General features: G+C 39.5%; 1 protein-coding gene across 2 annotated transcripts in view; it reads right to left on the reverse strand.

Annotated features, from left to right (window-relative positions):
• Positions 1 to 20,282, reverse strand: part of CPQ (carboxypeptidase Q) — a 925,692-nt gene that overhangs the window by 112,562 nt on the left and 792,848 nt on the right. For both annotated transcript variants that reach the window (XM_057497874.1, XM_036875582.2), the window contains exon 6: positions 14,008 to 14,099. In XM_057497874.1, the coding sequence (XP_057353857.1) occupies positions 14,008 to 14,099 (92 nt within the window). The remainder of the gene's footprint in view (positions 1 to 14,007; positions 14,100 to 20,282) is intronic.

Genomic DNA, 20,282 nt, shown 5'->3' on the forward strand with positions numbered 1-20,282 from the left:
GGTAGTCATGTCCCTTGACATCTCTGGACTTCCCTGTCAGTAATACCTGACTCACATATATCTCACTAACCCATGTAATGGTAAATATCTGCTAAAAGAAGGTGGTATTATGCTCATAAATATAAAAGGCATTTTTCAGAAATAAGTACACTTCATTCTACTTGAAGATTTCAATATGAAAGTCCACAAATGTTGGCTTTTATGAAGACAATGTTAATTTACTTCACATGTGTCACTTCCATATAATGAAATAATTAGTTGGGAAATTATATTTGCACCATCAGTATTTTTGTACGATAGGAGTGTCAGTATAATTAGACATTAACTATGGTTTTAGAGACCTGCAGGTAGAAGCTTTGTGTACAAGTGAATATTTTTTTCATCTTCATTTGTTCCATTCTTGTCTTGGTGATTCAGAAAAAGATGTTTAAATAGAGCCTTTCAATAGAAACTATCACTCCAGAGTGCCATATTAAGGTAATTGCCTAAAAGATGAGATGATAAAAATCACAAAGGTGGTCAAAGCCTTTCCACCAAGCTCTTGTGGAAGCCAATGGGCTTATTTAGCGCCTTAGGCTCCAACTATCTGTTATCCTCTTGAATTTGTCTTTGATTTCCATTTTCCTTCCCATTTCTTTTGTATGAGACTTTGGGAGGCTGAGCTACCAAGAGGGGCAGCTCTTGATTATAGCCACCGTTCAGTGATGAAGAGCACATATCAACCTATTTGGATAGGTATCATATTCCAACGTATTCAGAAAACAGTTTGCCAATTAAAATACTGACAAACTGAGCTCTCAATCATGAAGGAAAGAACATGTTAAAGGTTATAAGTTATTTTATCTCCCAACCAAGGAAAGAAGAGCCCACTTTAAAAACAACACCAAAATAAACAGAACAAGAATAAATAAAAAAGAATAAATTAGAGCCCACTTTAAAAACAACAAAATTCAGAGAACAAGTATTAAATCATTTGCTCTTTGAGTTGAGTTTGCAAGTAATGTTTACATTTCTCTTTTGCAATTCACGATTCATCCCCCTGCTTCCAATTCACTTACTCTTCCTTAGTGCTTGCACACAAAACCCACTAAGGCAGGCAGGACTAGGGCACACTAACGTCTGGAGACCTCACAGCCACCTTCTTTTATAATTGTTCCTGCAACAGTCTAAATTGCACCCCTAACATTAAGACATTGCTAAGTGGACATGCGATATGCTTACTGTCTGATAATGTTTAAAAATATTGACACTAGTGAAATCTCTATTCTTGGAAATCTCTAAAAATAGCACAAGCATGGATCCATTCTGGTGAATCTCTGTCCTTGGTGTATCAGGCACAGTTACACTGGAGGAAGGAAGCTGGACTTGATTTGTGGAGGGTCCTGATACATTTTCCAGGGTGTCTAAGCTCCACACACATAGAAAGGATGTAAACAGATTAATACATATACTACTTCCATCTCTCAAGGGTTAGAGTTTTGTTCTCATTTTTTTTTTTTTTTGAGATTAGAGGTAGTAGATGTCCCTAGGTGATATCCTGGGGAGACGCTGATCTGAAGACAATCTTTTAAATAGTGGAATGATCTTAATATTTATTGGTGTGAGATGGAGTTTCATATAACTAAAAGTTCTCTCTGGATGTTTTTTGATTTATATCTATTTTCCAGCTAAAACTTTGTTTAGGAAATGCCCTAAACTGTAAACTTAATAGTAACAGACTATTACAGTGAAGATTAAATTATTTTTTAATCATTGTAGCAGGATTTAGAGAGTCAATTTCAGTAACAAATATATGCATATTTATACTCTCCAGGGAGAGTGCAAATATAAAACACTGAGAATTATTGGTGATAGCTGATATCTATATCATTATACAATATCCCTTGGCCTTAAATTCCAGAATGTAGTAGAATATGATTCCATGCTGCATGTATTTTAAACTATGCACTTTGAAATGATTCTTCCAGTCATCCATTCTTGTATTACTGTGTCCAGCATGCCTGAATATATGGCTGTGTATGTACTTCAGACTATGACAAATAGGTAGATGTATATATAAATATATATAAATGTATATTAAATATGTATGTAAATCCTATATTTAAGATGAGTGGCAGAGAAGTACATAGCCACTGAAGACATTATGGCTGAAGTCTGGACACAGAAAAGCTAGGTTCACATTTAGGCTCTGTCCCTCACAGCTGTGGTGTACAACCTTGGGTCTGCTCTTTAACTCTCTGAAACTTTTTTTTCTTTTCTCATGTATGAAATAAGGAAAACAGTATCTAGCCTGGCACATGGGTCATGACTGCTATCACTGTCTATGAAACCGTACTTTTATTTTCAATGTTCATGAAAGAGTAGTCTTATTTATAAATGATCATATAGATACAAGAGATTAAAATGACACCCTGAAAATAGGAAGAATTTATTACACATTTTTTTTGGCAAATGGGATCTTTCAAAATTCTTGATGGTTTATTTTCTCTGTATCAGTCTATCCAAACAATATAAAGTACTGGATTTTCAGATCTGTTAAAAGGAACAGATTACTTTCCCTCACATTGGAAAAAAGATGGAAAATTTTCACAAAGCACTTTTCCCTGTTTATTGTTGCATTTTCTTCCCTTTGACCTTTCCTAATGCAAATGACAAAATGGTTTGATTGCCTTGCATTTGCTCTGTGGGATATGATTAAGTATTTTCCAGAGCTTTGGATGGGAAAAAAATCATCCAGTTATGCCAGCAAAGGGGGAAGAATGCATGCCATACATTCTCCCAGAACTTCAGTTAATACCTGGTGTGTTTCCTGAAACATATTCATACATATTTGCCATAGCACTGTCTCTGATTTCAATGGGGTGTTACATCTCACTAGAAAAGTTTTATTAAATGAAACTATAGAAATCTATAAAAGAAAATTATACTCCTGTTTAGTAATGGAAATTCTGTCTAATCTCAAAATAACCCATGCTATGAAACCAGTTTAAGCCTTTGTTGAAAGGCCTTGTTAAGCTTTTAAATTTTGAATTTTTGTTTATGTATGTTTTGCTACTGTGGAGTATGAAAGCTCTTTAGAAATGGATTCTGAGAACTCTCCTTTAAGAGAACTCTGAAACCAAAGGAGTTCAGACAAACTGCTGGTTGCTAGGGTAACCTAAGCTTCTAGAATGAGTGATTGCAAATACAGGACAAGCATTTGATTAAGAGCATGCAAGAGTGAGATCTGAAAGAAAATAAGAAATAAAAGTTCTACTCTTTTGGTTAAGAAAAATATTATGCCTTTAAGTTTTTTACACAAATAGATGAGTTAGAATTAGATGTGCCTTAACTGATAGTGAAGCTAGAAATCAGACCAAGTCCAACTTGGTTAGGGCACAAGTAGCAACTTTAAGACACCACAGTGGGCTAACATTTATAGGAGTGACCTAATAGGATGAGTTTCACAGAGAAAGACAAAGGACCATGGAGGGTATTCAGGTTGTATTCACAAATATGTCCCATGATTCTGCTTCTCAGTTCCCTGTTTGATCTTCAGCCTTAAAAGAAAATGGTTATAGGACAACTTATTGTGGTTTCTGAACACTGTTTCTCAGAGTACAAAATGAAGTCACCACTCAGTAACTACTTTCCAGACTGACCTTGCTGGCAGCCATGCCAGTTTTATTCTGTCCATTCGTTCTTCAAGCCATCTTAAACAGACCATTCTTTTATGGTTATGTATTAATCTAGTGGAAACACCCAAAAACCACAGCAGCCAGAAGTAAGGGACAAACTTCTAGAAGGGCTACTGATTACCAAAAGACATGATGCCATTGGGGTCTCCTGGCAAGAGCCTCTTTCCCAGAAGGTAATTTAGTCTCAAACAAGAAATATTGTAGGCAAATCTATGGATAAACTAGGATGTGCTTAAACAGTGAATGATAATTGTTAATGATTAGTAGGAAAGTTGCTAAGATGTACTGGAGTGTTCATTTGTCTAAAAGACCCTTCTGTATGTATAGACTTAAAAAAATATATGTCCTTTAAAATAAGTGTATTTTTGAATATTATTACATCTAGTTATCTTAATAAAGGGCTCCACTGTTGCTTAAAGAAATTCTGGGAAACCATGTTAACCCCTTCCTTCAGTCAGGTTACCATGGCTGTTGTGTGGCTCACTAGGCTGTAACTAAGGCCAAATACACAAGGCAAAGCCACTGTAATTTCTAGAGTGCTAAGCTTGCAACAACAGTAATATTAAAGCCTATCAAGACACAACTAAATGTTAGGTACAAGACACTCTACATGTTGAAATGCCACCAAAAGGTGTGACTGTGAAACTGGAAGAGGCTTCAGAAGAAATTTTTCTAAACTTCTTCCCAATAAGGGTTTAAAACAGGAGTCAGCAAACTATGGCCAGCATACCAAATCTGACCTGCTGCTTATTTTTTGTTTGTTAAATAAGGTTTTATGGAATACAGCCATGCTTATTTGTCTAGCATTATCTGTGCCTGCTTTTCCACTACAATAACAGAGGTGAATAGAGAGACCACATTTCTAAATATTTACTGTTTGGACATTTAGCCAAAATATTGGCTGAAAGCTACTGTTTAGACATTTAAAAACAAAGTTTGCCAATCCCTGGTTTAAAAGATGGTGGGAAGAAGACAATCCCAGGCAAATTAAAAATAGTGCTGGTGATTCAAAAGTGGCTTGATGACTCTATGTAACTTAATAAGGCTCTATGTAACTTAATTTAGTTCCAAGGGCTCTGACCCATATGTCACTTGTGAGCCTAAGGCATGACAGCTCAGTTCGGATTTGTGTGTCCCGGTGTGCCAATCTGATTTCCTTAGAAAGTTCGTGCACTAAATACACTGTAGGTCCTTCTGGGTCAGATCACAACCTGGTTAGCAATAGAGAGGCACTGAGGCAGAAACTATTTGTGCCTAGTACGGCAACCTCTAGTAAGCTGGGAAGACAGGCTGGATGCAAACCTTCTTCATAGTTTCAGGAATGGAAAATAGCTGAGATAAGATGCCAGCCACAGTGATTCACAGTAGACCTCAGTGTTTTGGCACAACGTTCTCAGAACCCACCTTGAAAGGCAGTTGTCTTATTTGGGCTAGTAACGGTAGCAGAGAAGTTGGGGTATTGTTCTCTATATATGTTCAGCTACAACCAGCACTCAAACTGAACTTTATTGTGATATGAAACCATAAGGTGTTATTTGATAAATATTGCCCCACAACTGTAGGCAGTTTGCCATCCTATCTTAACGTGGAAAATTCCATTCTCGTTACACAGCCAGTCTTTTTATTTTAAACTATTTATTTTACATGGAAAAAACAATAAAAACCAGCTAAGAAGGATCCTTTCTAAGGAGATAAAGAGGTGAGTTGAAGCCTACTCATGTTCATTTGCAAGGTGGCATAATCTGATTGTCTTAACATCAAAGGGAATATTTTGATACCTCTGCCCAGGCTGATGTGTACATCTGCATATGAATAGCACGCATACAGAAGATTCTGAAGTCCCATAGTCATAATGAAATTCTACACAGGAGAAAGCAAACAAATGCAAAAGACAGCTTTCTTTTTAAGAAAAAGTCAGTTCATAAATTCTAGTAAGATCCCAAAGAGTTCCCAGGTGTGTTGTAGAAATTATGTGAATATTGGAACTGTAAGCAGCTCCAGACCAGGAATACACTGAGATAAATGAAATTTAAACCAATTTTGTGATGTGCTTGACAGACTAATGCAAATATCTAGACTCTGAAAGAAAAACACAGGATGCATAAAAGCCCAGCAGTAATGATTGAGACAATAACCTCTGATTAGTACATCTATACTGCATGGAACATTAACTATATAAGAAAGGCTGTGCTGGAGACACAGTCCAGACACAATTATGCCGAATAAGTTTATCAGGTCTATTATTTCTTACAGCCAGAGCTGCAGATGAGCACAAAGCTGTTCTCCTCTAGCAGCGTCACCCTAGCTAAATGAACATTATATAGAGAGGCAATAGGGTTGGTGAAATAAAAATGCCTAAGTAAACCCATTTGCCCGGATAACATGGACAAGTCTCACAAGCATTGTTAACATACCCTTTACTTTAGAGTGAAACATGAACCCAGTGTGGGTTGGGAAGTTGGCAAGAACTTCACCAGCAAAATAAGCTAGCAGTTTTGTATATTTACATAAGTAAAGAGGAAATTTTGGTCCTCAGCATGGCAACACAAGAAATTCTGACAAAATATATTCATTTTAACTTTTTCTGTTTTAGAGTTGGCTAGTGTTAGAATACATTGATGTATTTAGAATGATCATACATCCCATCCCTCATTTAATGAAGCCTATTTAAAATATTGCCCTTATTAATGACTACAAGAACACAGCAGCGTTCATAGCCCTGGTAATTCAATTGCCAGGAGTTTGTGCAATAAATCAGGAAAAGGTTAAAATATTTTTCATGCCAAAATAGAACTATCAATCTATTTTATTTGATTACCTTGTGTAATGAGGCTTTCTCAAGACCAGATTACCTTCCTCATTATAATTATGACAAATTTTTTTGCTTAAAATGGGAAAGATTTAAAAATGCCAGCAATCTAGTTCAAACTATTCTAGGGTGTTTCTCAGAAACGACATCCTACTCTCCTTTTGAGTGGAAAAGAAGGTGACACGGTTCCTATGAAAAGCAGATTAGCAAGTGGCATGTGGATACTACTGATTTTTTTCACTGATTTGAAAATTCCATAAAATCATCTATAATATTATTTAATTCCAAATTTTAAATTCCACTCCTATAAGTAAACTCTTAAAAAGTCACTGGATCACAATAATAGCCTATACGTGGTGACATTTCCATCTTAGTGAGTGCAATCTGAAGTCAATCAATAAAGAAGTTATTTAAAAAAAAGAAAAAGTAATTCTATCAATACAGAAACACACAAATGCACTCCCCCCCATCTTTGTTCTCCCTTTCTGGAACAACCTCTTTTCTGGGCTCAAGAGGGATCTCTCTCCCCAAACCCTTGTGGGGATGATTCTTGCCTCAGGTCCCCTTTTGGCTCTAGCTGAGTTCCAACAGCCCCTGGCCTTCACGTGAAGTCTGTGCTCCAGGAAGTCAGCTGTGACTATGAACAGGATGCCATTTCTCTGTCCTGTTCCTTCAAATTGGAATAGGCCCCTTCAACCATTAGTAGGCTCACAAACTACATGCAGGGTAAAAAGGCCTTTAGTCTCTCTTAAATCCCTTAAATCTGTCCTAAGGCAGAACACAGAATAAAGGTGGTAGTCTTCAGGCAAGGAAGCAGGAGAGGGTGAAAGAATGATGACTATTAAAAGTGAGGGCAGAATTTTTCTTGGAACTCTTCAGAACTGTACCTTGAAAAATATAAAAATATTACTCCCAAAAGAATGGCCAGAAATAAAGTCTAATAATACAAACATATTGAGAAAGATGGTGAGCAATTAGGAATCTGACATGCTGCTGGTGGTAATTTAGAACGGTACAGACTCCATCTCTTTGGCAGTTTCTAACAAAGTTGGACACACACCTATCATATGACCCAGAGATTCTACTATCAGAAAATAAAAGAAATGCTCTTGTCCACCAAAAGATTTGTACAAAAATGCTCATAACAGCCTTATTTATAATAGCTAAAATGAGAAACAACCCAAATGTCCACCAAAAGGAGAATGGATGGGGAAGCTGGGGTATAGTCATACAATAGAAACAACAGAGGGCTGTGAATGCAACAACAGGAGCGAGTCACAAAACCTTACTGTTTGGTGCAAGAAGCCAGACTCAGGAGTACATAGTGTATGATTCCATTTATATGAAGTTCAAGACTAGGCATCACCAATCTTTGGTGACAAAAGTCAGCAGAATATTTATTGCTGAATATTACTGACTCCATCAGAGGTTGATCTCAAAGGAAACTTCCTAGGGAAATGGAATGCTCTATGTGTTGATCTCGGTATGGCTACATGGGGGTATACATCTGCCAAGGGTATTCAGCTGTATACTTAAGATCTGTGCATTTAATTACTGAATGCAAATTATACCTCAAAAAGAAACGGTTGGCATGAAAAATGTATTACTTATAAACAAATTGATCAATTTAAAGTACAAACAATATGCATGTAAGTAATTCCCAAGTCCTTCTGCTAATGTGAAGAGAGACAGTGGAAAGAATTTTAACAGGAGAGTAAATTTTATTACTTATCAAAATATGTGAAGTAGCATTTTTATAATAAGAGAAAAATACACACACATCCTTTATGGGACTTTCTGCTATTAATTGTTGTGGGCATGCTGGATGGACCCCAGAAATGATTCCTGTTTTAAGTCTAAAATATAGCAAAAAATTCAGTATTTCCTGTTTGAATTATTTTACTTAGTAATTGTTGCCATAATGCTTGTAGACCTTTTTGAGCCAGTTTGTTTTCTTGGAAAGAGTATTTCAAACATAATAAAGGTGCATCTTGCATCTGAATTTCAAAATTTATATAAAACTACAAAAGGCCTCACATATTTCAAAAACAATTTAGTAAGGCTAGCAATTAGTATAATAATTTAACTAATATTTCATTAAAAAGCTTAATTATGAAGTAAAGATAGCTATTAATCTGAATATAATTTTGAAAATTAGTTTGGCAAGAAGTTTTACCACATGACTTTAAATCACTTTAATTTTAAATTTTTCTATGACTATATCAATAAAAGTAAATTGTGAACAAAGATACATTTACTAAGAAAGGGTAATGAATATTATTGGTAATTTTATTCCCACAAAGTTTAGCTGTATGTTTCCATTAAAATAGCCTTTATAGAACTTTCACTGTTGAAAAAATTCTATGAGGAGGAAGAAGGAATATATTCAGGGCAACCTGAAGAAAGAATGATTATTTTCTACATATTAGTTTTCTCCATAACTGATGCTATGTAAGTATAGCCAACTTTACTATTAAACTCTACAAAATAAAAAATCATAGAAAAAAGGATAGTACATGTACATTCATATTATTACAAAATATCTTCCTGAAAAATACTTAATTGGTTTCAAACAAAATTTATAAAATTATCACTTAGGCCATACAAAGCCAGAAGAAATTACTGTATGGAAATAACAATGTGAAAATATTTTATGATTTTTACTAAATAGATTAAGGGTCAGTAAACTTTTTCTGTAAAGGGTCAGATATTTAATATTTTAGGTTTTTCAGGCCATAGATCTTTGCAAAAAATGGAAAAAGCAGTGAGGACTGTACATAAACAGGCAGCAGGCTGCCTTTGGCCTGCAGACAGTAACTTACTGATTACTGATATAGATCACCAATAACCATAACTGTATCATAAAAAGTCAGTTTTTTTTAAAGTTCTAATCTTTTATTTTCACAATGACTAAAATTGGTTCTCCGAAAATAAAAATTCTGTTCCTGTTTGGTATCACCCATACCAATGCCAAAGGCACACTTTGGGACTCAGTCATCATCAATATGAAGAGGAGTAGATTTCCCTTTTCTCCCCTCCTGATTATTCTTTCAAATCCACTTTTTCCTCAGGTATTAGGTGCTGAGCCTTCCTCATGAATAACATGTCATAGCCATTTCTCCCTTTCCTAACGCCTTTACATTTATTGTATTAAGCCTTTACACCACTCTACACCCTGTCAATATAGAATCCTTTGCAAAAAGTAGGATACTTTTAGTAAATAGTTTAGAACCTCATATATTTTTGATAGGCTAAATTTCTTATGTGTGAGTTTGAAATTAATTTTAAGTAGAATGCAAGTTTCTTGTGGCCAAAGACTGTGGCTTCTTTTTGTTCTTTTCCTCTTTTCTATCTCTTCTTTCCCTCCCCTCTTCTTCCTGCCCTCCCTCCTTCTCCTTCCTTCTTTCTTTCTTTCCTATAGATTAGAAACTATTCCACATCCTCAAAGATGCCTAGATAAGGTGTTATGTTTGTTTCAGGGATAGGGAGTTATGTTCAATCAGGGGTTGGAGAGTTAGCCAGAGAATGCCTGTGGAAAGAAGACATTTAAGTTCCTCCTTAAAGATCATGAAGAGATAAGAAGGGGATTTAGGCATAGGAACTGTATGACTAATGATACAATAAAAGGCCAGTGTGGGATGTATAAAGAATCACTCATTTTTGTCAGACTAGAAGACATGGAAGAGATGCTAGAAAACCATGGCATGGAAGACCACAGGACCAAGAAGCTAAGGACTTTGGTCTGTATTCTATTATCACTGGGGAGCAACCTAAAGTGTGGGGACAGAGTGTTTATTTGATTTAAGCTGGGCTTCAGGAAGATTAACTTAATATGGTGGGTGTAATGGAAATCTTGAACTAGAGAAAAGACCAGGAACATGGAAATGGAGGATGCATCTAAAGTGATAGAATGTAGAATCATGGCACTTTACTGTTGATTAGATATGGGGCACAAGGAATAGGAAGGAGGAAAATATGTCAGTGACATTTTGATACCTGGCAGTTTCAAAACTGCCAGAGGAGGACGGTGCTGTCATTCACATAAATAATGAATAGAGAAGGAGGAACAAGTGTGACAGAGATGATGCCTTGAACTTCTTAAGTTTTCAGTAACAGTAGTTTACTAATCTACCATTATATTGATAAATATAATTTTAACGACACTAGAACTTAGAACTGCATGCTTAATTGTACATTTTAATTGTAAATAATATTACAACTTATGTTTGTAACAGAAAAAAGCATAATTATGACCTGGATTCTCTCTGCATTGCAAGAGTTTTGAAGTGGAGATAAACTTTAATAGGCCAAGATGAGGAAACTGAGTCTCTGAGAGGCTGAGGGACTTCACTGTTAATGCCTCATATTTAGTTAGTGGCAGAACAAAGACTAGAACCAGTTTCCCTGATGGCCAGTGGTGTGTTTAGTTTCTTATTTGAAGTGAGAAGGCAAAATGCAAGGCCTGAAAAGTTCAGCTGTGGTAGCCATTCTATGCTGTACTATAAGTGTCTTAGTATTTGTTGGAGGAGGAAGAATATATTGCCTTGCCTGCCATTTGTTTATAAGATACACCATTCTCTTTAAAATGAAATAAAAACTCTGTCAAGTAAATGTTTACTGACACCCCTGTCCTTCTACTTGTTTCCTTTCATTATAAAAGTATTTTTATATCATAAAAATTGAAGCAATAGATTATTAAAACAATACAAAGCAACAGTTTTCTCTTAGATATAACCATGCTAATGGTGGATGAAAGTCCCTTTAGGTTTTAGTTAACCAAACACGCTCCCTGCCTTTCCCCTATTCACTTCCAGAACTGTCCCATTAAAACTTCCCACTCCCCCCATGTTGGCGGGCTGGATATTGATGCTCAAGACAATATTAAAAGCCATGTTGCTAAAGAGACTATCAGCTTGGATCCCTGAATGACTATGTGGAGCACAACTGTAGCCTGGATGTTAACTAAGCAAGAAATAAATCTCTACTATGTTAAGTCACTGAAATTTTAGGGCTTATTTATTTCAGCAACTATCATAACCTTAGAACAGAGGCTCTCTCTGTTGTGACTGGAGTGAACTAGACATTGACTATTTTCTAGCATTAAATAATACTATAGAGAAGTTAAAGAATCTGATTTGTTGTCCCTGATTTGTGACTTGCTTATTATACGTACTTAAAGTTATCTCAGCCATCCCAGAAATGATTATGCTCTTGACAATGCTTCCATCAATGTCATTCATAAGAATATAGAATTATTATTTTTTTTAAATTAGCTATATCATATAAAACATGCAGAATGTCTTTTTAAAGTTGAGAAAAAGAGTTATTTTAAAACAAAAAGCCTGTATTTCCCTTTGTGGAATTTCTTCTTCCCACCCCTGAAATGCAAATCAGACTAGCCAACAGTATATGTACACATTTGTATGAAGGCAATATGAATATTGCCAAGATAAACCAGCTCTGTTGATTTGACTGCACATCCTTTGAAATTATATATATAATATGCTTATATATATACATAGATATATATATATCCCTGCCAAACCTTCCTAGAAGTTTAAAAGTGAAGTCATTTCTGGCTTCATCCATGTATTTTAGAAGGTATGTTTAGAATTCATGTATTTTTGAGTGAAACTCAAAAACTTACAGAGAAATAAACCTTTTTTCAGATCTAAGGAATTTTAGTGGTTGAGGAAATTTCAAGCAAGATTCATTGCAGTTTAAATCCAATTTTTTTTAGTAGGGTATATATGGAGAATATATGCACTTCAAAACATTTCTTTATGTATTCTGTTTTTTACTGAGTCCAAGATGCATAGAGTCTAAAGGCTCCTCCTTAAAAATTGTTGCTCTTCTTGACTCAGGATAAAGTACAAAATTCTGAGTGGGGTGTATATGTTTTTCTTGTTCAGGCTTTTGTCTACCTCTCTACTCTATGTTCCTTCTGCTGTGCATGTTACATTCTATGCGCCAGCCACTCTGAATTCCCTTCAGTTTCTCCAGTGTGCTGTGTTCTCTTTACCTCCACCCTTTGTACATACAGTTCCTGCTACCCAGTGCTCACTTCTCCCTGTCAACTACTTTTTCTTAGCTTACTTCTACTCAATCTTCAGGTCTTTGCTTAGGTGTCCTTTCTTCCATGTAGCCTATCCCAACCACTCACCAAGACCAGGTAGGGTGAGCTTCCTGTCATACAATACTTTATTCTTTATCAGAACACCTCACACATTATATTATCATTGAAGTTCAGTCTTGGTGAACTTTAGATTGCAGTCTCAGTAAGGTCAGGGTGAATTGTTTTAACAACACTAAACCTAATGCCTAATCTAGTACTTGAAACATAATAGGTGGTAAGAAATATTAATGAAGTGTTATTGAATCTAGAATACCTCTTATCTGATGTTCTAGTCTGCTGCAAGATAAAGAAGGTAATGTTACTGACCCACCAAACATGTGATGCTCATCTAGAAACTCATTCCCAAGGTTCACTTGAGGCCAAAAATCTGACGTGTGAAACAGCTGGGCATGAGGCATGGTTTACCTCTGTACAGTAAATACCTATATTCAGTGACCAAATTCATGACCCTGAACTCATTACTCTTAAGCTCTAACTGAAATAGGATAATAGAGACTGACTCTGTGAAGTGATCTAAAAGGATATAAACACAATTCAGAAAACAAACCTGTTTCTGATTTTGATAATGTAAGCTTGCAAGATCTGTTGCCTCTGATCTGGAGAAGCAGGAAAAACAATCCAGCAGCTGCAGCAAACCAGACCCGAATTCCCTGCCTCCCAAGGCATCTCTACTCAGCAGCACACCTGCTGGTTTGGGAATTCCTCTTTGAACTAACATTTGATTTGGTCCAGAACACTTTGCCTTCTCTCAAAGGTGGTTCTTGGCATTGATCTCCCTGTTCTCTTCTTAAATGTCGTCTTGTATTTCTAATCACAATCTTCCACTCTCACCTTCTTTCCTCAAGCTTCACTTCTGCCTTATTGTAGGCAGTCCTCTGTATTCCCAGGTCTGAGACCTCTGGCTCCTGTCATTCCCACTGCCATCATCAATGTTCCTGGCTGACTCAAGACCGCAGGACATGACCCTCAAATACCAGAGCATCCAGGAGGATTTAGGACATCCAAGTATGGGAGCGGGCTGCGTGGGGAGAGGGAAGGTTTGTCTATTACTATTTCCATGGCATACATGAGTGTAGAAGAACTAGGGAGACTGAGAAAATGGCAGTGTGGCAGATGGGAAGTTTCTAAGGCAATAGACGGATGCAGAAATGGAGAAGCCCTGAGCCCCACCCCACAGCACCCTCACTCTGCCAGCACATTCTCCTCATGGGAATGGGCAGAGAGGCTTTTTCATGGGGTATTTGCTGGGATCAGCTTACCACAATGTATTGTTGAGAGTCTTCAGGACAAAAGAGGGAATTTAAAACCCAAACATCAGTGCTTCTGGTTTTTTTATACAGATATCACATGTGCAAATGCCCAGCAACCCTTGGCTGCTTTCTTACCTTGTGTGACTGATAATACTGGAAGGCACCAATTCCACCTTGTTCTTCTGCAGTCCAGAGCACCAAACGCAGAGTCCTCTTGGGACGCAGCCCTGGGAAAAATAATAAAGTAAGTGATTCTTCAGTTGATTTTAAATTTCTAAAAAATGGCAAGGGCCCTCGTCTGCATTCTGGAGGTAGAAACGAATCAGAGGCACATATATTTATCTCTTGCTGTTGTGGCTGCCTAATTCAGAGTATGGCTGACACAGCAAAGCACCCTCAGGGCTGATCTCCAGGACAGGTTAATGGAGAAGCCGGTGATGTAAATGCTGCCTACAGGCCAGAAAGTGAGAGCCTCTAACCATATCCTTAACTGGGCAACCTGTACAGCAGGGACTAGTGGATGGCCAAGTTCAGTGGGATGGGATGTTAGATCTCACAGAGGAGGTGCAGACAGGGGGATTCTAGGTGGGTCATGGGGCTGTCCAGTGACTAATTAAAAATACAGTTACTTGGCTCTACTACAAGGTAAGGTAGGTTGGAGATAGCTTCTTAGTCTAAATCTACAAGTATAGCTAGTTGTCCATGCTATCCTCAGTAATGTAATGATGAGGAAGCAGATGCAATATTTATGTTTACTCATGGTCACTTTCCTCTCCTACTTGGAACTGTATGGCCATTCACTTAAGGTCAATGAAAATAAACTGAATGAGGCTGCCATTTAATTCACCTTATTACTGCACAAATAGTTTGGTGGCAATTTCATTGACTTGGGAAATACAAATTTATACTTGGGAGTTATTGAAGTTACTGGCATCTTGGACTATCTAGACCATTTATGAGCGACTATATGTGCTCAGTAAAAGCTAACTATGAGGAAGGTGTTTCCCAAACTTGACAACACAATACGCTACAAGTCCCACTTTGTGAACAAGAATTGAAATGTTTTGATTTCAACCTCATAATGTAATTTCAGGGACATAACACAAGCAGAAAAACAGGAAGCTGGGCTGAAATCTTATTAAGAGGATCCATCCTCCTGCCTCACCACAGGAGAGGTATAAAGAAAGACGCTGAGTGGCTCTGAGATGGATACACTACAGATCTCAAGTATGATCTCACAAGTATAACCACCCAGGCATGGGGCCTTCGAGGGAACAGGCTGGTGGACCGAAGCCTGGACAAATGCTCCTGGGAAATGGAGCTCTGCTGGCCTCATCTGGGCACCAACAAATATTGTCCTTTCCTCGGCCTAAGGCTAAGGAGATGAAAAGGGGCTACATTTTCTGCTAAATGGAATTTTGTTGTGGAGCCACTTTGTGCTTGCGCATTTTAACATAATTACAGGAGCACAAGCTGATCTGAGCTCCAATTAAAGCCTAGAAAAGTAAGTCCCACATCCAGTTGCTTAGCAAACTCCATTGGTGTTCTCTTCTAAGTCTATCTAGAATCCAACTTCTCATTCTGCTACCGCTCTGGTCTGAGTCCCTCCTTTTCCTGGCTTATTGCAGGCACCTCCTAACCAGTCTCCCTGCAGCAGCACTTGCCCCTCTGCAGGGAACACTCCCCACTGCAGCCAGAAGGACCCTCACAAAACTTAAACCTAATCACATTATTTCTCTCCTCAAACCTCAACTGCTAGGATGTAAGCTTCTAGAAGGCAGGGTTTTATGCTTTTTGGTGCACTATGATACCCTCTAGTGCCTAGACTATTTGGCACATATCAGTGCCCAATAAATAGGTACTGACTGAATGAAAAAAGCTAGGTGTCTCGCTTGGAATAAAGTTCACAGCCCTCCACCACTCCTCCAGCCTCGTCAACTAAACCTCTCCAGCCAGCTTATTCCCAGGCAAGCTGTTACAGTTGAAAAAGGCAGACAGAGATGGTGAGCCCTGTATGATTAGGCACCAACTGTATAACAACTGAGAAATTGATCTACCTGAAATTCAGCCTCCTCATCTGAAAAGTGGAGGGAATATTATATGCTTATGTTGTAACTATTTCATGGCGTGGTTATGAGGATTAAATGAGACGTGATCATGTATGTAAGACAGCCCTGTGCCTGGCATGTTAATAGATATCAATAAATGAACTATATAAAACTACATAATGAATATCCAAGCACAGAGCACACACTTTTACCCCCAGAGAGAAGAGGCATCTAAAGACTCAGAGATGAAGTTCTTCCAAAGACATTCAAGTGCCTGCTGGAAAAGAATCCTGCGGTGCCCGCACGCGCTCCAGTCAAACCATCTGCTCACGTTTGTAGCATAAACTGAAACTGTTGCTGGAGGAAGAAACCTCATCAGTATATCTAAAGATCATAATCTTTGGTTTCTCTAAAGGAAATGTACTTAATGTCAATTTAAATCAAATGACATTTTGCTTGCAACACAAAGAAAAATAAGGAAAAGTACTGCAAATGAAAATTCTGAACATTTTCTAGAATCCATAAAAAAGGAAAAAATACTTTCTTTTCACATATCTCTGTACCTACCAGAAACACTGTGCCAAATTATTTAAATGATGGAATTCTCTAAATAAGGAAAGAGGGACAGCACAGGTTAGGGAAAAATCATTTTTTATAAGCAAATGAATATACCTATAGATATGGTGTTCCACTTGAGAATCGTTATAGGACAGGATTAGTCTCCTTTACATTTCAAATCAGCCAGATGGCCAATCATGTTATATTAAGATAATAAAGAAGTAATCAGTTTGATATGAGGAATGTTAAAGCCTCCAATCAACAACAGCATAGCCATGGTGCATAGCTGGCTCTAGAAAGACAAACAGAGCCTCCTTTAAATTCGTGAGAAACTTTGTACCCCTGTGTCTTGCCAGTGGGTTTCACCCAGGCAAGTTCGCTATGGATTCAATGTGACTAAAGAAATTGACAGCAAAACGTTCTTGGGGTGAAAGGGTTATACCCAACTTTATTTCCAGGTGGCAGGTCAGTCACTAAAATCCCATTCACTCAAAGTGAGTCTGCATGCAGCAAGCTGGGCTCTCCCCTTGCCTCTGGGCCCCTCTGTCTGCACAGCTGTCCTCTGGGCCCCTCTGTTTGCACAGCCATACTCTGGGCCCCTCTGCACAGTCGTCCTGCACAGCCATCCCCTGGGCCTCTGTCCTCGGTGCTGCCACCACTCCAGCCTCTGCTCTGCTCTCCTGCAGCCTTGCAGCCCTGCCACCATGTTGCACCCAGAGCACCGGGCAGAGCTCTTAGAGTCAACAGCCATGTATTGCTCACAGGTGTGCAGTGAGCTACTCAACCAGGGCCAGGTGAGAATCCTGGCCACAGGGACTCTTATTTTATCCACACTCCACCCCTCCAGGATTCTCTCCTCTCAATCTATGTGCCCTTAGTCCTCTGCAATGGTCCCTGTGCACGGAAGCTCGAACTTTCTTCTCCAGCCTCTCCAGCCAAAAGTCTTGCAGACATACAGGCTGGACTCGTGGCTCTGTCTCTGACCTCTGCCTCTTTGGTCTTAATGGCTGGAACTGCTGCTCTGGTTTCAGTTGTTGCCATAGTTCCAGTAAGATCCTATTTGGCTTCCAGTCTAATTTCCTTCCATCTACTCCTGCCCGTGTTAAATCAACCCACATCTGGGTCTTCGTAACCTTCATGGGCCCCTTAAATTCTTGTGAGTCACTCACATTTTGTAATCGCTGCCTCAAGGCAGGCTGCGCTGTCAGGGAAGACAACTTTCCCATCTCTGATCCCAACAGAACAATTCCATCCACCCCTAAGTCCCACAGCCACCAGCTCAGCCTGAGTATAGGGGTGGACCATAGAGTGCTCCACGACCTGGAGAGGGGGCTGCTCCTCTCCTTGGGGAACTTTCAGCTGCTGGGTCTTTATTTTCTTTACAACTACTGGGCATGCTTTCAATACAGGAGGGGCCAGTGTCTGCAGCACCACCCCTTCATCCTTCCCTAGCTTGTCCATTTCTGGGGCTGATGGCACCTTTCTCTCCATTCCCCCAAGTGCCTCCTCTGTTACAGTGCCTCTCAGCAATGCTAGCTTGGTGTTCAGAAGCTCCCTTACCTTCACCTCAATGCTTTGCAGCTGATGTTCTCATGCCACCTCTGCCTGTGCTTCCCTCAGTAGCTGGTCTTTTTACCTGATGGCCTCTACCTCCTTCAGAACACCTGGCAGCACTGCCGTGTCATCAGGTAAGGAATTGTTTACCACTCCAAAGGCACCTTGCTGCCTCCTCTTGCATCAGCGCCATCTCCTTCTTTAGGGAATCCACAGACGTTTGCAGCTCGTGTTCTCGTGTCGCCATTTCTTGGGTCTCTTCTGTAGACCTTTTTAATACTGTGAGAAGCAGCCAACCCACAGTCCCCGCTGCCTCACGGGCACTCTGTTTCTCAAAGGATCTGCTTACTATACCAAGGGCCACCCCTACAGCCTCAGATGTCACCTCCACTTGCCTCCAGTTCTCAGGTGGGGCCCAGTCCTCTAGGAGTCAAGCCACCTCAGACCACATACCCATTGGGGGGATGATCCACTGTCTCCCCATTCACAGGGGCAGCCCACTGAAGCACCCCTCCCATAAGGGCAGCCTGTCTTTTACCTTGGTCAGCAATGAACTCTGCTGACTTTCACCAATTGTCTTGCAAATGGGTTTCAGCCCCTGTGTCCAGCAGAGCCAGGACACGTTGTATGTTCACTGAGGACCAATGGATAGCTATTTCAACATGTGGCCTCCAGTCCTCCCTGGTCCCTCAGGACAGATACCTTGACCTTGCTCTCGATCAAACCATGTTCCCCAGTCACCTTCCTATGTGGGCTCAAGTGAGGTTGGCTCGTTCTCCAGCAGGAAGTCTTCATGCAGCAAGCTGGTCTCTCCCCTTGCCTCTGGGCCTCTCTGCACAGTCGTCCCACACAGCCACCCTCTGAGCCTCTGTCCTCAGTGATGCCACAACTCTAGCCTCTGCTCTGCTCTCCTGCAGCCTTGCAGCCATGCAACTATGTAACACCCAGAGCACAGGGAGGAGCTCTTTATATAGAGTCAACAGCCAAGTATTGCCCACAGGTGTGCAGTGAGCTAGTCAACTAGGGCCAGGTGAGAATCCTGGTCACAGGAACTCTCATTTTATCCACACCTTGAGAGGAAGTAGTAAGCACAGTGGTTAGACACATGGGTTTGGGGATCAAGACGTATCTCCACCTTGGGTGAGTTACATAATTTGTCATATAGCATATAAGCACATTATCATTGTTTTTTTAAATAGGGCACATGGTTAGACAAAGATTAATTATTTTAGTAAAGCAAACTGCAACTACTCCTCTTTATAGGCAGGAAGAGAAATTCACTTTGAAGAAGATCTTTTGTTCTTGAAAAAAATCACTTTTGGTATTTTTCAGTGACGTGAGTTAGGCCCTTGGCCCAGGCTTTGGGACCCAGCAACAAACTATTTTGTAAATCCCATCTTGTAAGCTACTCCCTCTTGAGCCATCTGGAGGACTGACCTGGACCCTGGGCAGGAGGTATATCGGTGTCAGGGCCTTCTGAGAGGAAAGCCCTAGTGCCCTCAGCCTTGCTTCTGTAGCTGGGGGGCTGGGGATAAGAGACCTGTTTGATCAGGGTGACAGACAATGACCAAGATCCTGGGACAGGGAAGATCCTGGGAACCACTAAAATAAAGTAACCCTGATAAATGGAGGAGCCTGGGCTGTCGACCTTGCTCAACACAGCGGTCTAAGGTTCTAGGGGAAGGGCTAATTTCAGCCTAGCATGTGGCCAACTGCAGAAGTTCCTTCAGATCCAGCCACCCTGACACAAAGGTCATGATTTAGGGAGCAACAGGTGAGCATGGGAATGTAAACAGGGAGTTGTAACCTCGTTGCTCCAAATCAGCACAGCTGTGATTTAGGGGAGCAAATGATGTTCTGCAAAGCCAGAGGGAAAGCGTTGACAGGTGGAGTCAGCTACAGGTTTCTGGAAGAGGACTTGATCTATTCAGCCTGGGAAAGGTCCTGGATTCATAGACAACCCAGAGGGGAAGTCGCTGGAGAGGAGGTAAATAGACTTCCGGTAATAAGGCCTGTGGAGGATGATTAACTATAAAGGAGATTAAAGAGACATAATCTTATTTATAACCTGTGTTTGTGGAACAGGTCATAACAGTTATAATTTCCATAATTCAAAGAGAACAGTCCTACCTCATTATAGTGATTAGGATTCAATTAGCCAGAAAAATCACAGTTAATCATTGCTGAAGTATAACATTGTGACTACCAGTGTGTGAAGGCCATTTTTGGCCCTAACCCACCTTTCTACTC

This window comes from Manis pentadactyla, chromosome 3, assembly GCF_030020395.1.
Source record: "Manis pentadactyla isolate mManPen7 chromosome 3, mManPen7.hap1, whole genome shotgun sequence".
Lineage (NCBI taxonomy): Eukaryota > Metazoa > Chordata > Mammalia > Pholidota > Manidae > Manis > Manis pentadactyla.